Below are 15,821 nucleotides of genomic sequence, written 5' to 3' on the forward strand. Positions count from 1 at the left end.
AAGAGAAATAGATGCAAATCTGTGAAAGAAGAAGTTTCATTTAATTATCTGAAATACTGCATGCAAAGAGACTTTTCTCACACTGAGAGAATGTGTAATAATATTCTCAGTGCTTATTCAATCAGATTGTGATAAATCTTTCTACATTGAGATGAATGTATCTGAATGAGCTATTGAAGATACTCTTCTACAGATGAGTAAGAACAGCAAGCTGCACTCAGTGATGTATAATGATAGAAAACTATCAGATGCTGAGCTCAATTACTCAGTGTATAAAAAGAAATTGCTAGTAATCAAGCATATGCTGATGTTATGAGATAGATATATCAATAACAGATATATAATAACAGTGATTATAAATTATGAAAGTCTTATTCATCTACAATTAATGACAAAATCTTTCAAATACTTAGTATGTTGAATCTCAGAGTTCTAAGTGTATAATCTTCATATCAAATACTGAAAGAAATCAGACATCATGATATCTGATGCAATCAGTCACAGACTCAATTTCATGAATAAGAGTTCTGTGAATCAGATATAAGAAATGTTTGTATTAAACATGCTGAGAGAATGCAAGGAATCAGAATGAGTGAATATCATAATCTCTTACTTAAAGAATGACAAGATGTTAGATGATAAGTATCTTATAAAAGTAGTAGAAGAGATGCTTCTGAACTTCAAGCTGAGGAAATTGAAAAATAACATTGTGCTTTATCATGATCTAGAATACATAGAAGCTCTCTATCTAGAATCTTCATTTCAATGTGACTTGATAACTCACATGCACAAGGAATTCAGCCACTTAGAAAGTTCTGAACTCATGAGTGTACTCAAATTAAGAGTATACTGATCAAGCATGACTGAGAATATTCAGATATATGCTTACAAGTACCTGAATTGCCAGGTTGTGAAAGAATCTAAGAAAGAATTAGAATGTGAGAAGACATAATATCAGATAAAGTGTATAATACAACTGTTTAAATAATGAGAAATGAATCTCATAGACATATTACCGCGAACATCAAATAAAAATTGATGAATAATCACTGCTATAGATTATGCTACTGACTGATCAGTTGTGAAAGCAGTTTCAGAGATGATAGAGAAGATAATAGCAAAGTTTCTATATAATAAGATCTATATCAACTATGAAATATTATGTGAGATTCTAACTGATAATGATGTGAATCTCATGAGAGAAGTGATGAGGCATTTCATAAGCCAGTTACAGATAAGATATTATAGAACAATATCATATCATCTACAGATAAACAGAAAGATGAAACACTTAAATAAAATCTTGAGCAATATGCTGATGAAATATCTAGTGAGCAAGTCTATGAGACTATGAGATGAATATCTCAGGCAGGTGCTATTGACCACACGGATTTAACAGCATGCAGTCTTCAAGTGTTCATCATTCTACCTGTTGTATGAATTGCATCCGCGCATTCTGAAGAATGCTTTGAAAAAGATGGGGAAGGAAACAGCAGTTGCAGATGCAGCAGAAACAGCAGTTGCAGATGCAACAGTTGCAGATGCAGAATCAAGATTGAAAGAGATTAGCCACACATGTGTAAAAGCTAACAAGTTACTTCTGAACTGAGCAATTCAATCAAAAAGAATACAAGACTCACTTATTAAGAAATCAAGTCTCAAGATAAGAATATGAGTTCTTGTATGCAATGAGAGTTCTGAGAAGTTTCAACCTAGATGGTTTGAGTCATATAAAATACTCAAATCACATTCTCTGAGAATGTACACATTGAAAGAATCAGAGAGATAGATCTTACACAACTTAATTAATGATTCATGACTTATAAAAGCAAAGATATAAGACTCAAGTGAATTATGATTATTCACAGTACTATTATCAGCATTGAAAAAGAAGAGACTTATAATTGAAAAGTCTTATGAAGTAAGAGAAATCATAGACACTTATAAATCAGATAATCTCACTTATTTCAATCTTTTCATAATTATAAGAAAAGAATGAGAAGTAATGAAGAAATCAGATAAATATCACACTTTAATAAGTGATAAGACTGTAGCTGATCATACAATAATATACTGTAGATAGTAAGTGTAACACAGTAAAGAATAATCTCAGAGTAGCAGACTTGCATGTGAGTCAGATTGCAGAAGAAAAAGAGATTCAGAGTTAAATTTAACTGTTTATATCAGTTCAATTGTGAAGATCACAGAGAACAAACTATCTGAAACATCTGTGAATATATGAGATTAAGTCATCTCAATCTCTGAGAACACTCAGAGATCAGATGAGATTAGTTTCAATGAGTTATTCACTGTAGTGATCTGAGTGAGTGAAGAGAGACAGTATAATGTATGAGACAGAATTACAAAAGATAAAAGCTGCTGAATCTAGTCACTGAACACTGTATTATATAGAGATTGTATAAGAGTAGTGACTAACAGATAAAGAAAAAGTGTAAGAAAAGAGATAATGAATTGATTATCAACTGTAAGAATCAGCTGTAAAAGATAAATATTATTATATATATTTCATTCATTTTCATACATCATATATTTAATCTATTTTCAACATCACATCATCTGAAAAACACTAAAAATAAAGAAAATCTCAAAACTCAAGATCTGTAAGAGATTTGAGAACTGTAAGCTGCTCTTACAACAATATTATATACATCTCTGATTTCTCTACTGCTCTGTGTATAATATTAATATCATTTATTGCAAGATTGACTGAAATGCTAATATAGAAATGCATACATGTATGTGTAGAAAAATTGAAGAAGAGTATGAGATCTGCAGAATCAGAAGCCAGAGCAGAGAGAGTGAAGGCAGAAGAAATAGAAGAAAAAGATGCAGAATCAGATAAATAATGATGAGAGCTACTCAGAGTTAAATACTTATGATCTGATGTATATACAACCTTTCTCACAGAGAAGAGAGAGAAAGTAATAGAAGAAGCTGAGAGATGAAAGAGAGTAGTCTCAGTGATATTATCATCTTTGATCAGAATAATCTCTAACACTGAAGTAACTAAGAATCATTATTAACATATAAAAATTGCAAAATCAGAGATGAGAACAGTTACTGAATGAATATCTACTGATCTTAGAGTTGTATATATAATTACAACATGCATAAGACTTCTCAGAAAGAGAGAGAGAGACATGAAGAAATACAGAAAGTAGAACACAGTATGTGAACAGCTCATTTCTACAACAACATCTCAGATAAGATGTACAAGTCTCACACTTACAGATGTAAAAGAGTACAATATTCACATTCTCATTTCTGAAAACATGAATATCTTTTATCTGTATCATGAAGTCAAATGACAGATATCAGAGAATAGACTGATATGAATCTATCATCTTAAAGAAATTTATCAGAGTAGATGTCTCTGTAATATTGAACTTTACAGTTATGAAAAGCTTCTTAATATCTGTGAATATCATGACTTCATACACAGTAAAACTCATAACAATTTTCTCTAAGAACAGAAAAATCAGTATTAGAAAGAAAAGATGAAAAAGAAAAAGACTTACAATCTCAATACTGTTAAAGAGAAAGATGATTCTCTGATATAAATAAACAATTATCTTATCATAAATATTTAAAATAAATATAATAATCAGTGTCTGTGACTGAGCTTCAGATAGTTATATCATACATCATCTTCATATAATAAATTATTCTAGAGGTCAGTAAGAAGAATGAAAGTGTACATGCTGAGAAATATGATTTATCAAGTTTATACAACATCTTCTTGAAATAGAGAGAGCTGATAACAAAAGCAGAGATGATAAAACCAGAAGTGACAGAAGTGAGAGTTGTGAGAACAGAGATAGTGAGAGCAGAAGAATCAGACACAGGGACAGGTGTAGAAGATTGAGAGACAGTAGCAGAAGAGGCAGAAAGAGATGCAGAAGACTCAGTTATATATAACATAGACAATTTCTTTATTATTACATTCTTCAAATTCTCAATCAATGATTCAACATTGAGTTCACTATCATCAGCAGATGCAGATCTGTCAACATGTGAGAATTCTATATAAATAAAAACAACATATCAGCATCTGCATCTCTGCAAAATTGTGTCAGAAAATATGATCAGAAACTCACTGAGAAGAGAAATGATCAAGAGTATATAAGAAGATGAAGAGAGTGTATGAGAAGATGAAGAAGATATGTTATTCATGATAGTATATTCTGACAATCATTAGAAGATAAACAAGTTCTGATTATATATGTTTCACAATGTGTTACACTTACTGCTAATAAACTGCCTGATATGAGCACTATGATGATACTTGTTGTGAGAATAAGAGATCATTGTCAGAAATATGTATAATGTGATAGATGAACAGATGAAAAGAGTTGAACAGAAGAAGAGATAGAAATCTTGAATGAGATAGTAATGTTTGATAATGATGATGATGAAGAAGATGATTGAAGAATGAGAAAAGTTAGTAAATGAGTGATGTAATATAGTGAAAGTTTCTTTGTGAGAGTGTACACAGAATGCTAGCTGAATCAGGAATAGGTCATACAATTGTGAAACACTAGTGGCAAGCTAATCCGCATGAAGCTAGAGTGTATAATATGATCACATGAGTGTGACTGAATCTGGTGAGAAAGAATGTGGTTCAGAAGAACATATGACTGTTGAATAATAATGCAGCTGCTTCTGAACTACTAGCATACATGTACAAGTGTAAAGGGGCCCTAGCGGCCGCTAATTAATTTAGCATATAATATTACAATATATAAGAAGCCGGCGTACGCCTGTAATCGTACGCTGGCTTAAGCAACCTTTGAATCACAAGTCACTGAGACTATGAATTTCACATTTGATCTCATTTGATCTGATCTCATACATTTCTTGACATGAATCCTGCTGGGACTAATCATTAAATAAACATGCAAAGTGACTATATATCAGATCTCAAAATGAAATCATGACTTGAAAAAAATGAGAAAGTGGTTTCATTTAGTCTCATTTAGTCTCATTCTTGACATAAAGTTACTATTTTTAGATGTTTTAAGGTTTTTTTTAGACTATTTTTAATTTTTTAAAAAGTAATGCTTTTTAATAACACTCAGATGAGATTTAAAGTCATTTAAAGTAATAAAAATAATTTAAATTGAGAAGTGAAAATCATGATCTCATTTGAAAAATGTGATAAGAGTAGATAGTAAGTCTCATTGAAACAGTATGAGACTACTATCTAGTGTTAGAACCATGTAATGAAATCTGTTGAATTGATAATAAAACTATCAAAAATTCTGATTCTGATCTCAGACACAGTCACACAGTCAGTCTATCTGAGTTAGACTAGTTTCTGAAATATTAAGAGAAATAACCACAGCAGCAGTAGTCACAGCAGTTATGAAATTATTATACTCAATTGTCTCATCTTGTACAGTCTTCTTAAAGTTCATATTATCATAGACTATAATAGCTTGAGAATCTTTAACAAGCTACTGAAGTTTAATCTAACAGTAAGAATTAGTCAAGTGATTAACTCAGAAGTTAATAGAAGTTCAAAGAATATGTCAGAAAATGATAGATATTATCAGAGATTACTAGAAGTTTAAGATATTAAATAGAAATATTAATAAGTTAAGAATATTAAGTTATATCTTCTCTTATTTAATAATTTTTATTATCAATCTATTTCTTATCACATAGCTGTGACAGAGTTCAAAGTCAGAAATAATTTCTATTATTTATTATTTTACTTCTGAGTTATAAAAATATATAGAGAGAATAGAGCTGAAGAAGTTTAAGTTTTTTAAGAAATAAGAGTAATATATAATACTTATAATAATAAACAGCTGTTTAATAGCTGTTATTTCATCTGAGTCTCATTCATAGCTCTTTTAATTAATGTATTTATTTTTTAGAACAGAAGTAAGTAGATTAAATCAGATTAATATATCAGTCTAAATAATCTTAAAAATAGTCTGAAAGTTAATAATATTCAGATCAGAATTATAATTGAATTTTATAAAGAAAAAAGTATTAATAAGATATTTCAGCTTCTATTTAAGTAAGATAGTATAATATTAATTATCATTGAATATTTCTGCTTTGAAAAGTACTGAATATAGTATATTTCACTACTTTATAGAAGTACTGTATTATTAATAAGTTAAGATATCAGAACTCTGAATTCAAGTCTCTATAAAGATTTTCATTTCTTAACTATTTTACTGTAATATTCTGATAATATGAGATAATTTCAACTGTCTTTTCTACTGATTATAAGATATTGTAGACAGATACTATGAGTTATAGTAGTTTAATTATAAATAAACTTATAAGATATCAGTATCAGTATCAGTGATCTTGAATTCTGAAGAAATATTAATAGATTCAAGCTCTGTTAAGTTACTATTTAATATATTATATTCATCATCTATATTATTAAGAGACTGTATTAATTATAAAGAGAATTCATCTTTAAGTAATAAAGAATATTGACTGAAGTATATCTGATATTAAATATCTTGAGATTTAAAAGACATGCTGTCTTTTATCAATAATTATAATATAATAAGAAGAGATAGTAAGTTGTAAAATAGTAGAGATAATAGTAGAATAACTGAGAATTTAAAAAATATCAGTTTGATAATGATTAGACAGATATTTAAAGTAGATGTATAATTTCAAAGTTAATTAAATATTTTATATAAGTGAAGTTGATTTTTTATATATAATGAAATCATTTCTTCTCAGACTCTCTATAAGATATTAGATTGTGAGCATGTGTGAAGTCTCTTATTGATTCAGAAGTTAGCAGGACTTGACAGAAGTCTAAAGGAGTTTAGTTAGTCACGCTAATTTGAAAATATCGAGAAGAGAGGCTGAGCATGCTGAGATAACATCTCTATTTAGACTTCAGCGATCTCCCTCGGGCGAGATATCAGCAACTAAATGTCCTTAATCCACCACTATCATGCGGCATTTCCACTTGGATGGAGTACCTCCTGGCTAACTGGTCACAATGCTCCTGGATCTGCCGCCGGAGATTTTTAATCAGATCATCAGCGAGGTATAACTACTACCGGCAGAAAGGGGTAATTGAGTACAGAGCATAATTTCGTAGATAAACCATCTTCGTACCCTGAAAAATCTGCCTCAAGTTTCAAAAGCACTGCACAGATATTTGCTTGCTTACTTATATCGTGATTTCAAAATCTCCATTAAGGACAATGATCTCACTCAATTCCACATATCGCCCTCGTGAAAGAAATGGAACTAGGGACATTGTGAACTGCCTTAGCTTCGTACAGAATATAGAACTTAGTTCAGCTGTTTGTTTATCGAGACATATCTGTGTTGAGAAGCTCTTACCGCACTTTCGGGCTCAGGGAGTGTCATGCAACCAGATAACAGCCGAAGAACATGACAATACTGTAGAATTAATCGGGAAGAAAGTGTCATCTGTATTTCTTTATATCCCAAAAGACTCTCTACAAAGCTTCAGGTACGTCCTCAATGGAGTAAAAACATTTGGTATTCATGCGAATTCTGAAAGCCTGTAACTGGAAGCTGAGACTCTGTGAACCTTCTGAACTCCTAGGATCCTCTGGTTATCTCTCACAGTACTAGAGACGTATCATGTCACTCTCACTATATGATGATCCGTTTTGTAACCACTTCCCTAATTCTCTGTCCTTTAAGCACTTCAGACTTCTTCGCCACCTCTACTGGAAAGGGCGGGTTTGGGTATACCATTATCAACCACTATTAGCTGCGAATTCCCGTAGTCTAGAGTCACTAGAGTTGGTATTTCTCAGGCCATATCAATCTTGATATTTCTTGATATAAAATTACTATTTTTAGATATTTTTAAGCTTATTTTAGTATGATTTTTAATTTTTTAAAAAAGTAATGCTTTTTGATAATACTCAAATAATATTTTAAATCATTTAAAATAATAAGAAGATCTCTTATTCATTTTCCAATGAAGATTTTCAACAGAAGAATCTCATTCTTGATGTCTAACTGTCTTAAGATATTTGATCCTCAACTGATAATACTCTGTGAGATTGCTGTTTCTTTGTACTAACTTGGCCATCTCAGGCTTGCAAGAGATCTTCTTCTCAGTGCGCTTCTTCAGAAACTGGTCTCTAAAGACTTCAAGAAAGATAGTCTAATGATCTTCTATTGAGTTTTCAAGAATGTGCATCAAACTGAATCTAGCTAAGAGAACTTGAAAACAGATTTGTGAAATCTATAATTCTCAGTCCGAACAACTCAAGAATAAGAACAGAGATGTTGTATTATTAGATATCAGTTGTAGTGTAACTATAACTGAGGCTAGAACTGAGACTAAATGTGACTTTTAACTGTGAAAAAGTTAGTTCTGGTTTCAAGTATATCAGGAATAGTAATTTCATATTAGTTTCAGTTCTGATTCTATCTAGTCATAGTTGTATTTAGTTATTAAATGAGACTATATAATATAATCACTTTTCTCAACAAGACCAGGACAAGAAGCTTATTGAAGTCTCTAATGAATTGTTCACTCTTGCTGCAGTCTACTACAAAATCCTCAATATTGACAAAGTAGAGCTGAAGCTGAGAAAGACAAGTAAGTAAGAGAGAAGGAGAAGAAGATTGTCTGACTCTGCAAGTGTTTTGAGCAGACCCTTGATGCAATCATGCAAATCACTTCTCAGAATTCAAGACAGCTTATGCCAAGCAGATCCAAGGGATTGAGAAGGAGCCAGAATAGGAGATGGGAGATCCCAGGAGGACTCCTTAATAATTATAAGGAAGTACTCTGTAGTTAAACCAGAAAACAACAGGATGAGAAGGAGATGTCACGTAAACCTTACACAGGAAAATGGTCCCTCCCCTCTCTGCATTGATTGTGGAAAAATTGGTCATATAAGCAAGGTCTGTACCGGCCCTGCATTGGAAGCTTGGGACAAGGCTATTCTCAAGGATAAGGTCTTTGTCCTCCTTCTTCAGCACCGTCGGTAGAAGGGATCTTACTTCGATTACGTAGGATGTCGAGTGCGTTGCTACTGGAAGGAAGGTTTGGGCTAGGCTGCGATATCCGATTTCCCAACGCTTGCAACGACAGCTAAAGCACACTGGCCTTTTGGAACTACAAGTAATCAAACCTCATCCAGCCCAGGGGGTCTAAGGCCTCCTCTAATGTACTAGAGGACAAATTGCAGGAAGCAGAACACCTATTTACGGCTATCCTGCTTGAGAACTTTAAGGAAAAAGTTGATGAGCTCATGAACATGGCTTAAGAGGACTTGGAAACAGAGTTGTGAAATCTATGATCCTCAGCCCGAAGGACCCAAGGACAAGGATGAAGACATTGTATTAGATGTTGGGGTCCCAGATCCTTTTGTTTTAGCAGAAACAACACTTACAGAGGCAGAACTGCATAGGATTAAGAGGATCATTGTTGATGACTTGGTCCAGCTCAACCCTTCGGTTCCGCGAGCTGGCTTTAACACCTAGTTATATCTAATCCTTGCGCCAATAAGAGTCTTCCAACCCACTTTTTATGCTTGCTGTATTTAAGTGTCTGAGGACTTCTGGGGCAAGGACTCCACCTGTAGGGGCATGAAGCTTCTTCTCAAGATCCCTAACCATCTCCTGCAAGGACTCGTCTGACTCCACCACCCTCCTTCTTCTGAGATTGGGTTGACGGATTGACAGATCCTTCTCTGTCTAAAGGTTTTCATCGGTTCTACGGGATGTAATTAGGCCCTATCTGTGTTGGAGGGCCTCTTTACCACCATGGCGCTGGTGGTGATTAAGCTCTTTTGGCCCAGTGGCCTAACAATCTGCAAGGTCCGGACTTTTCTGTAGACACAAGGATTCGATTATAAGCCAGTGGCCACAAAGATTGCAAATATCTCAAAAGGGTTCCAATATAGAAAACTTGAAGGATTGTCAATAAACATTACCTACACAACAGGAGCCGCCAGTATTTGTATGTATAACTGGAGAGTCAATAGAACCGTAATACGTCATTGTCATTGATCGCACGGATCAAGAAAGGTATTACTCCGTCCTCCGTCTGAGAACGGCTGCAACTACTGATATATCCCGGTTGTGTCCTTGAACCCCCTGAATGCGACCGATGTCTTGATGGGCCTGTTCAGATCATTCTGAGCGCCAGTCGAAGAACCTGTTGGTAAGAGGACTTTTCCGCCCGCGACTTTACCTAAATTGAACTTGTCCATGGTGTCTTCCTGCTCGTTGAGGGTCATGCTGGTGTATATTGTGGCATATTTCAGCCATGCGCGGCACTGAACCATGATTCTCAAGGTCTCCTCCCTGTCCAAAACCACTTCGGAAATCTTTCGACAAAGGTACTGTAATTTCGGGGAGTCGAGAGTGAGAAAGAAAGCAGGCAAAAAACTGTTCTGGGGGATGATTACATTGCAATCTTAGGGTCAGAAAAAAAAAAGGGGCATCACAATTGTTGCACCTCCCTGCTCATTTCTGAACATCTGGTGCATGATTTTTTCTCAGGTCGCATCCGTGAGAACAATTCCAACCTGGGACTTGTTGCTACATGGCTAACCTGTCTATACGCCCGGAAATTAATTCTTTCCTTGCCTGCCGCCCTATCAGGAAGATCGTCTGACAATTGTGCTGGGGCCTCTGAACCACCCGAACTTACCTACTGCTTGATCAACGGGAAGTACATCGTGTTATGCTGTGCCTGGGTTGCCTGGTTGAATTTTAACTCGACAACCGCAATGCACTGGTAAAAGAACGATGCCTCGAGGAATCCTAAGGTTGAATTGCGCTTGCTTCACCGAGGTAGACAACCACACCGAGCCGTCAAAATGTTCAAAAAGTGTTTGCTGATATATCCAGTGGGGGTTTTCCGGCGGTAACTATTTTCATATGTTAAGGGTTTCCTCGGCCCAGTTATTGATTCTCTAATATAAAACCTTCCCCCACAAATTGTTTATAGTACCACAAGCCCAAACCCACAGAATGCCATTAAAGTTGGGTTCGGTGGGAATACATAAGGCAATGATAAATACCCGCAGGTGATAGACATCAAACTAAGCCATCGCAGCCCTTCCTCGGGACTCCGTTAGGCGTGAAAAGAAAATCGGGCATCAAGTTCGAGAAGGTTGCGAAAAGGAACCATTTGCGCCCAGGATTTTGCTGACCGTGTAATGTCAAGCGTCGTGAACAACGCATATAGTGAACATGGCTGCAGGAGGGCCAGGAGTATCAGCCGCTAGGCCGAAAAGAACAAGTCGAAACATGCCGGCGGTCAAGGAGTTATCGAATTTCACCCACATTATAGAAATTCGAATATCATCTAGTGGTGCCCATCCAGGTCTGTGCGTCGCAATGCGTCGGTACAATTCCCTTCCCTAGTCTCCGACATCTGTTCGAGCTGGCCGTGAGTGAGGTCAAACTGTCCTCTAACCGGCTCAATAAGGGGATAGTGGCTGCACAGTTCATGATATTCGAAGTCTTTCGAGGGCCATGGGCAACACTCGCTCATATGATAATCTTTCTCCCGAAAATACAATGCCCAGAATAGGAATGTCAATGCAGCCTCAATGGCTATGATAAATAGTCGTATGTATTGTAAAATTTTCTAAGACGGTCTCCAATATCCGTGGAATCGATATAGGACCAAAAATCGAGGACGGCGGTGAAATGAAGCTAATCGGCCATAAACGCCTGGATTGCCGGTTGGGGGTCTGTTTGAGATAGATGGCCGGGACAAGAACCGGATTTCTAGATGCTGTGGTGAGCTTGCGACGCAACTCAACTCTAGCACATCATCACCAGGGAGATTCTCTGAATCGTCAAACAGCTGCTGCTGCTAAACATTAGAGGTTAGCAATACGTCGCCGCCATCACCCAACAGCGGATGGGAAATAGTCAAGGGGTCAGACTTAGGGGTCAGGGGCAGAGAATCAATAACTCGAGTGGGTCAGCTCTGAACAGCATCAGTGATTTCAGGGTTAAAATTAATCATTAGAAGATCCCCTGATTGCAAACGAGCTTCAGTGTGACCGGGGGCGCTCACAAAAAACTATAAACCGACGGTTATCCGCTCCGGGGTCGGTCAACATACGAAGTCGGGTGCGTAGGTGGATGTGATGGCTTGTTGATATATTAGCCATATACGAACAGGGGCGGTTTCTGCAAGCCACCACAAAAGATGAGGGCTCGCTGAGGCGAACACCAGTCATTCTAATGAGGACAGACTGGATAGATCTAATTAAATGGAAAGGGATTGAAACAACCCATGGATTTATTTCCTTCAACAGCTATAATGATAACAAGCTTCTGAACGGATATCACGTAACAGACCGAGACCCGTGCTTGTAACTTAACATAGGTGCAAAAGAACCGACAGCAAGCAATGTAGCGTGGCAGGAACGCGAAGTTCCTGCCACGCCATGGGAACCTCGACAGATTCGCGGCCATACAATGCAAGTAGGCCTCTCTCGATTTCTTAACGATAGTCGGTCGCTATTACAAACAGCGCAGAGAGCAGTGAAACACGGTTCAACTCGATGTTCCAGTGCCCGGGGTCAGGTAGAATAACTCTCTGATGCTGATTTGGTCTAGCCGCCCTGACAGGATAAAAGCAAAACCAACTTGTCGCTGGACGGTGCGGAGGCGAGGTGGCAAGTAAACCTGTCATGTTGATTTAGATCATCTCTTCTGATTCGGTGCACCATTTCGTTGCTCGTCTATTTGGTCAGCCAGAACGACAGGGCCTTGATCCATGTTTCTAATTCAAAGAGACGTGCGGATTATCAAATTGATAAAAGAGATTTTTTGATGACCTCGAAAACTCTGTTGTTATTGTTGTGATTCTTAAAATTGATAACGCGTTCTGCATTAAACTGATGCGGTTGTTTGCGAGTTATTCATTCAGAAGCATTCCAACATCGGATTGACTTGGGGTATGTTTGCCCGCGTGAAGATACCTTCTGTCGTAACTCACCGGAGCGCCCCTGAAATGCTGGAGTAGGTAGCTGCGCAATTATTCGCCTGCAGTAACTGCTAGCATAAAAAAGTTGCCGGTACGTAAATTGCCATTCGGCATCATATAAGGTTATGGTATCTTTCATATGTGTCACGGCGAGATTTAGAAACTTCCCCAAGGTCTGCAGAGTGTATAATAAGCAAGTGTTCCAAAGCTGAGGGTAATTTTCCCAGTGTGTTTCACACTCCAGTCCCAAACCAATATAGGTAACTGAGGTCTGTTTGTAGGCACTCGGCAGCCCCTAATGATCCGAGTGAATCCCTCTCTGAAGCTTGCAAACCCGTTTATTTAATCTCGATAGATAGTAGTCGCAGAAAACGAAGCAGAATAGACCCCGTTAAAATGTCTCGAGCAAAAGGGTTGGTAGGACTTTCGCATCCCCTTAGTTGTAGCCATCGTATGTACACTGATCCCAGGCATTTCAGTTCCAACCTCAATTACAGATTAAGGCTGCCCGGAAAGTCCCTTTATTCCTAGCTTTAACGAGTCGACCAACACCCGCTAGTAAACCTCCGGAAGTAAACAGAGATGGGGGCGCTCTGTAGGCTATCCCGCCCCAATCGGAATCCGTATACCCAATCGGAATCCGTATAGCCAATCAGGAAGTATGTAGCGGTCTGATTCATCGGTTCTTTCGTATAAGAATGCCGAGCGCCTTTGTTCCTTTGGGATATCGTATGACATGGATATGGCCCATGGGGTCGTCGGTCGCTCACGCTCGCCAGATTCCTTGTTGCTTGTACGATTGGTGAGCCGCTTCATCAAACCGTCCACGTCGATATTAGATTAGATATTAGAAAATGGGGTCTTGGCCCGTGACGAAGAGTTCGTCTAGACAAGTCTTCACGAATACCTTCTTGGTATTCTCGTAGGCTGATTAGGGACATGGCATGACGGATATCCTCTGCACTTACGCCTAGTTCCTTGTGTCTGGCGACTAGATATCAGAAACTAGCGTCGTTGAGAAGCGAGATAGGCGTTAACTATACGTGCAGACTAGCAAGTTCCTTTTGAGGATAATATGTAGTGCTCTGTGGTCTGTGACGATAGTAAAGTACCGCCGTTAGTGATAACAGAATAAGTAATAATAATAATCGACTTCCCAAGCCCAAGGGAATCTGTAATCGTAATAGTATCCACGCACAACATGGAACGAGTATATCTCCCGTATTAGCACAAACTCGATATAGGCAGTAGGATAGATATAGATATGGTACATAGATATACGCCGTAGAGCCCCAGCAGGGGCCAAAGGAGCTTGTTAGGCACCTTGGTAATGGAACGGTAGGTATAGTTAGTCCGACGGAGAAATACAAAATAAAGAGGGAGGAAGGGGGGAGGGAGGAGGAATCGTCCCCATATATATAGAGTACAAGAAGGCCGAGAAGGGTCCATCCAGCAGGTGCCATTCATTCATTCATTCATTCATACCCACCACAATCGTGGATCGTGAACCGTGAACCGTTGGCCGTAGCTCATAGTCGCAAAACGTCGAGGGAATGTCCGGGTTGGTGAATCTTCCCTCTGCCCTATCCCCAATTCCCTCGTCCTCACTTCTCGCCCGCTGTCTTTTTCGCCCCGGGGGGAGGGGTGTCCGGTTGTAAATTAACCAGAGAGTCCTCAACTCTCAACTCTCAGTCCTCCCTAGAAGTGGAAAAGATAAAAAAAAAACTATTAACCCAGCATGGCATGACAATGGAATGCAAAAAGCCACGCATCCATTCAACGCATAGATTAGTCCCTCTCTTCCCTTCCCTTCCCTTCCCTTCCCTTCCCTCCCTTGACGCCTCCATCCCATCCCCCCCCTTCCCTCCCCCATATTCACTATTCACAACCATAGACGGATAGCTCAACGTGCATAGCATAGCGTGCCAGAACCAATCCCATAAGAATGGCGCCATTCATTTCATTTCATTTCAATTCATTTCATCTCCCTTGAATTTGAACCCCGGAAGAAGGCGGACGTCACTATTTCATATGTTCTCCGCGTGCGAAAACAGCAGCAGCAGCAGCAGCAGCAGCATGGCGTGTCACTGCTGCTGGCTTCAAATGTTATAAAAGACGCGCCCATCATCCATTTTTGGCGACAAGGGAGGAAATGAGTGAACATATTCGTTCCTCTTAGAATAGTGGCGATGGTTGCTGGTGATGGTTGCAGCTTTCAAGTCCGTGAAGGGAATAATAGAATGAAGTAAGATAAGTTATGAAAAAAATAAAAGGGAATACGTTATTCCAGGACCACGACGTAAGAATTGGATCAGATTCATCTGGCCAGATCATGATTTGATCGATCTCTTGACCTGGAAAACAATGTTTCAAATAATGATTAAAAAAAATGTTTAAGCTATGTAAAATACATACATGGATAAAGAAAGGAAAAGAAACGCAAAATGAAGGGGGAAAATATATTTCAGATACAGGTCTCCGTCCAATACAAAATATCAAACAGGGAACAAAAAAAAAAAAAAAAAAAAAAAAAAAAAAAAAAAAAAAAAAAAAAAAAAAGAGCAATGAAGAACAAAGAAAGGCATCACATCGCAAATTGTAGTAAAACAGCAGGGGAAGAAAAGAGGAGAAAGTGAAATTCGACATCCGAAATCGAAAAAAAAAAAAAAAAAAAAAACCAAACTCGTCGTCGTCTGATTGATTGATCCTTGCCGTCCTATCCTTGGTTTCTCGCAAAAGGTAACGTAGGCTGTCTGGGAAATCGATCCGTCCATTCGCCGTTAGAATGAGGATATAAAGGTACATGTAAAGAAAGCCCAAGGGAGTTAAGAAAGGGCGTAAATAAAAATAAACAGGA

The 15,821-nt window shown here is 37.6% G+C and overlaps 1 protein-coding gene across 2 annotated transcripts; it reads right to left on the reverse strand.

Annotated features, from left to right (window-relative positions):
- Window positions 1–9,097: 9,097 nt before the first annotated feature.
- BDBG_17752 lies at window positions 9,098–13,738 on the reverse strand. Of its 2 annotated transcripts, XM_031725403.1 has the most exons (4): window positions 12,047–13,738; window positions 10,419–11,839; window positions 9,946–10,352; window positions 9,259–9,837 (listed from the first exon to the last, which is right to left on the reverse strand). In XM_031725403.1, exon 3 carries the CDS (start codon window positions 10,293–10,295, stop codon window positions 10,071–10,073), a length of 225 nt encoding a protein of 74 aa, XP_031580769.1. In that variant the 5' UTR covers window positions 10,296–10,352; window positions 10,419–11,839; window positions 12,047–13,738; the 3' UTR covers window positions 9,259–9,837; window positions 9,946–10,070. The 2 variants fall into 2 exon arrangements, with proteins under 2 accessions (XP_031580768.1, XP_031580769.1); XM_031725402.1 differs by having other exon boundaries at window positions 9,098–9,837; window positions 9,942–11,839.
- Window positions 13,739–15,821: the final 2,083 nt, after the last annotated feature.

The sequence above is a fragment of the Blastomyces gilchristii genome, assembly GCF_000003855.2.
Source record: "Blastomyces gilchristii SLH14081 genomic scaffold supercont1.24, whole genome shotgun sequence".
Lineage (NCBI taxonomy): Eukaryota > Fungi > Ascomycota > Eurotiomycetes > Onygenales > Ajellomycetaceae > Blastomyces > Blastomyces gilchristii.

Excerpts from the sequence above, each read along its gene's own strand:
- BDBG_17752 (XM_031725402.1), bottom strand. The coding sequence starts at position 10,295 with ATGGTTCAGTGCCGCGCATGGCTGAAATATGCCACAATATACACCAGC.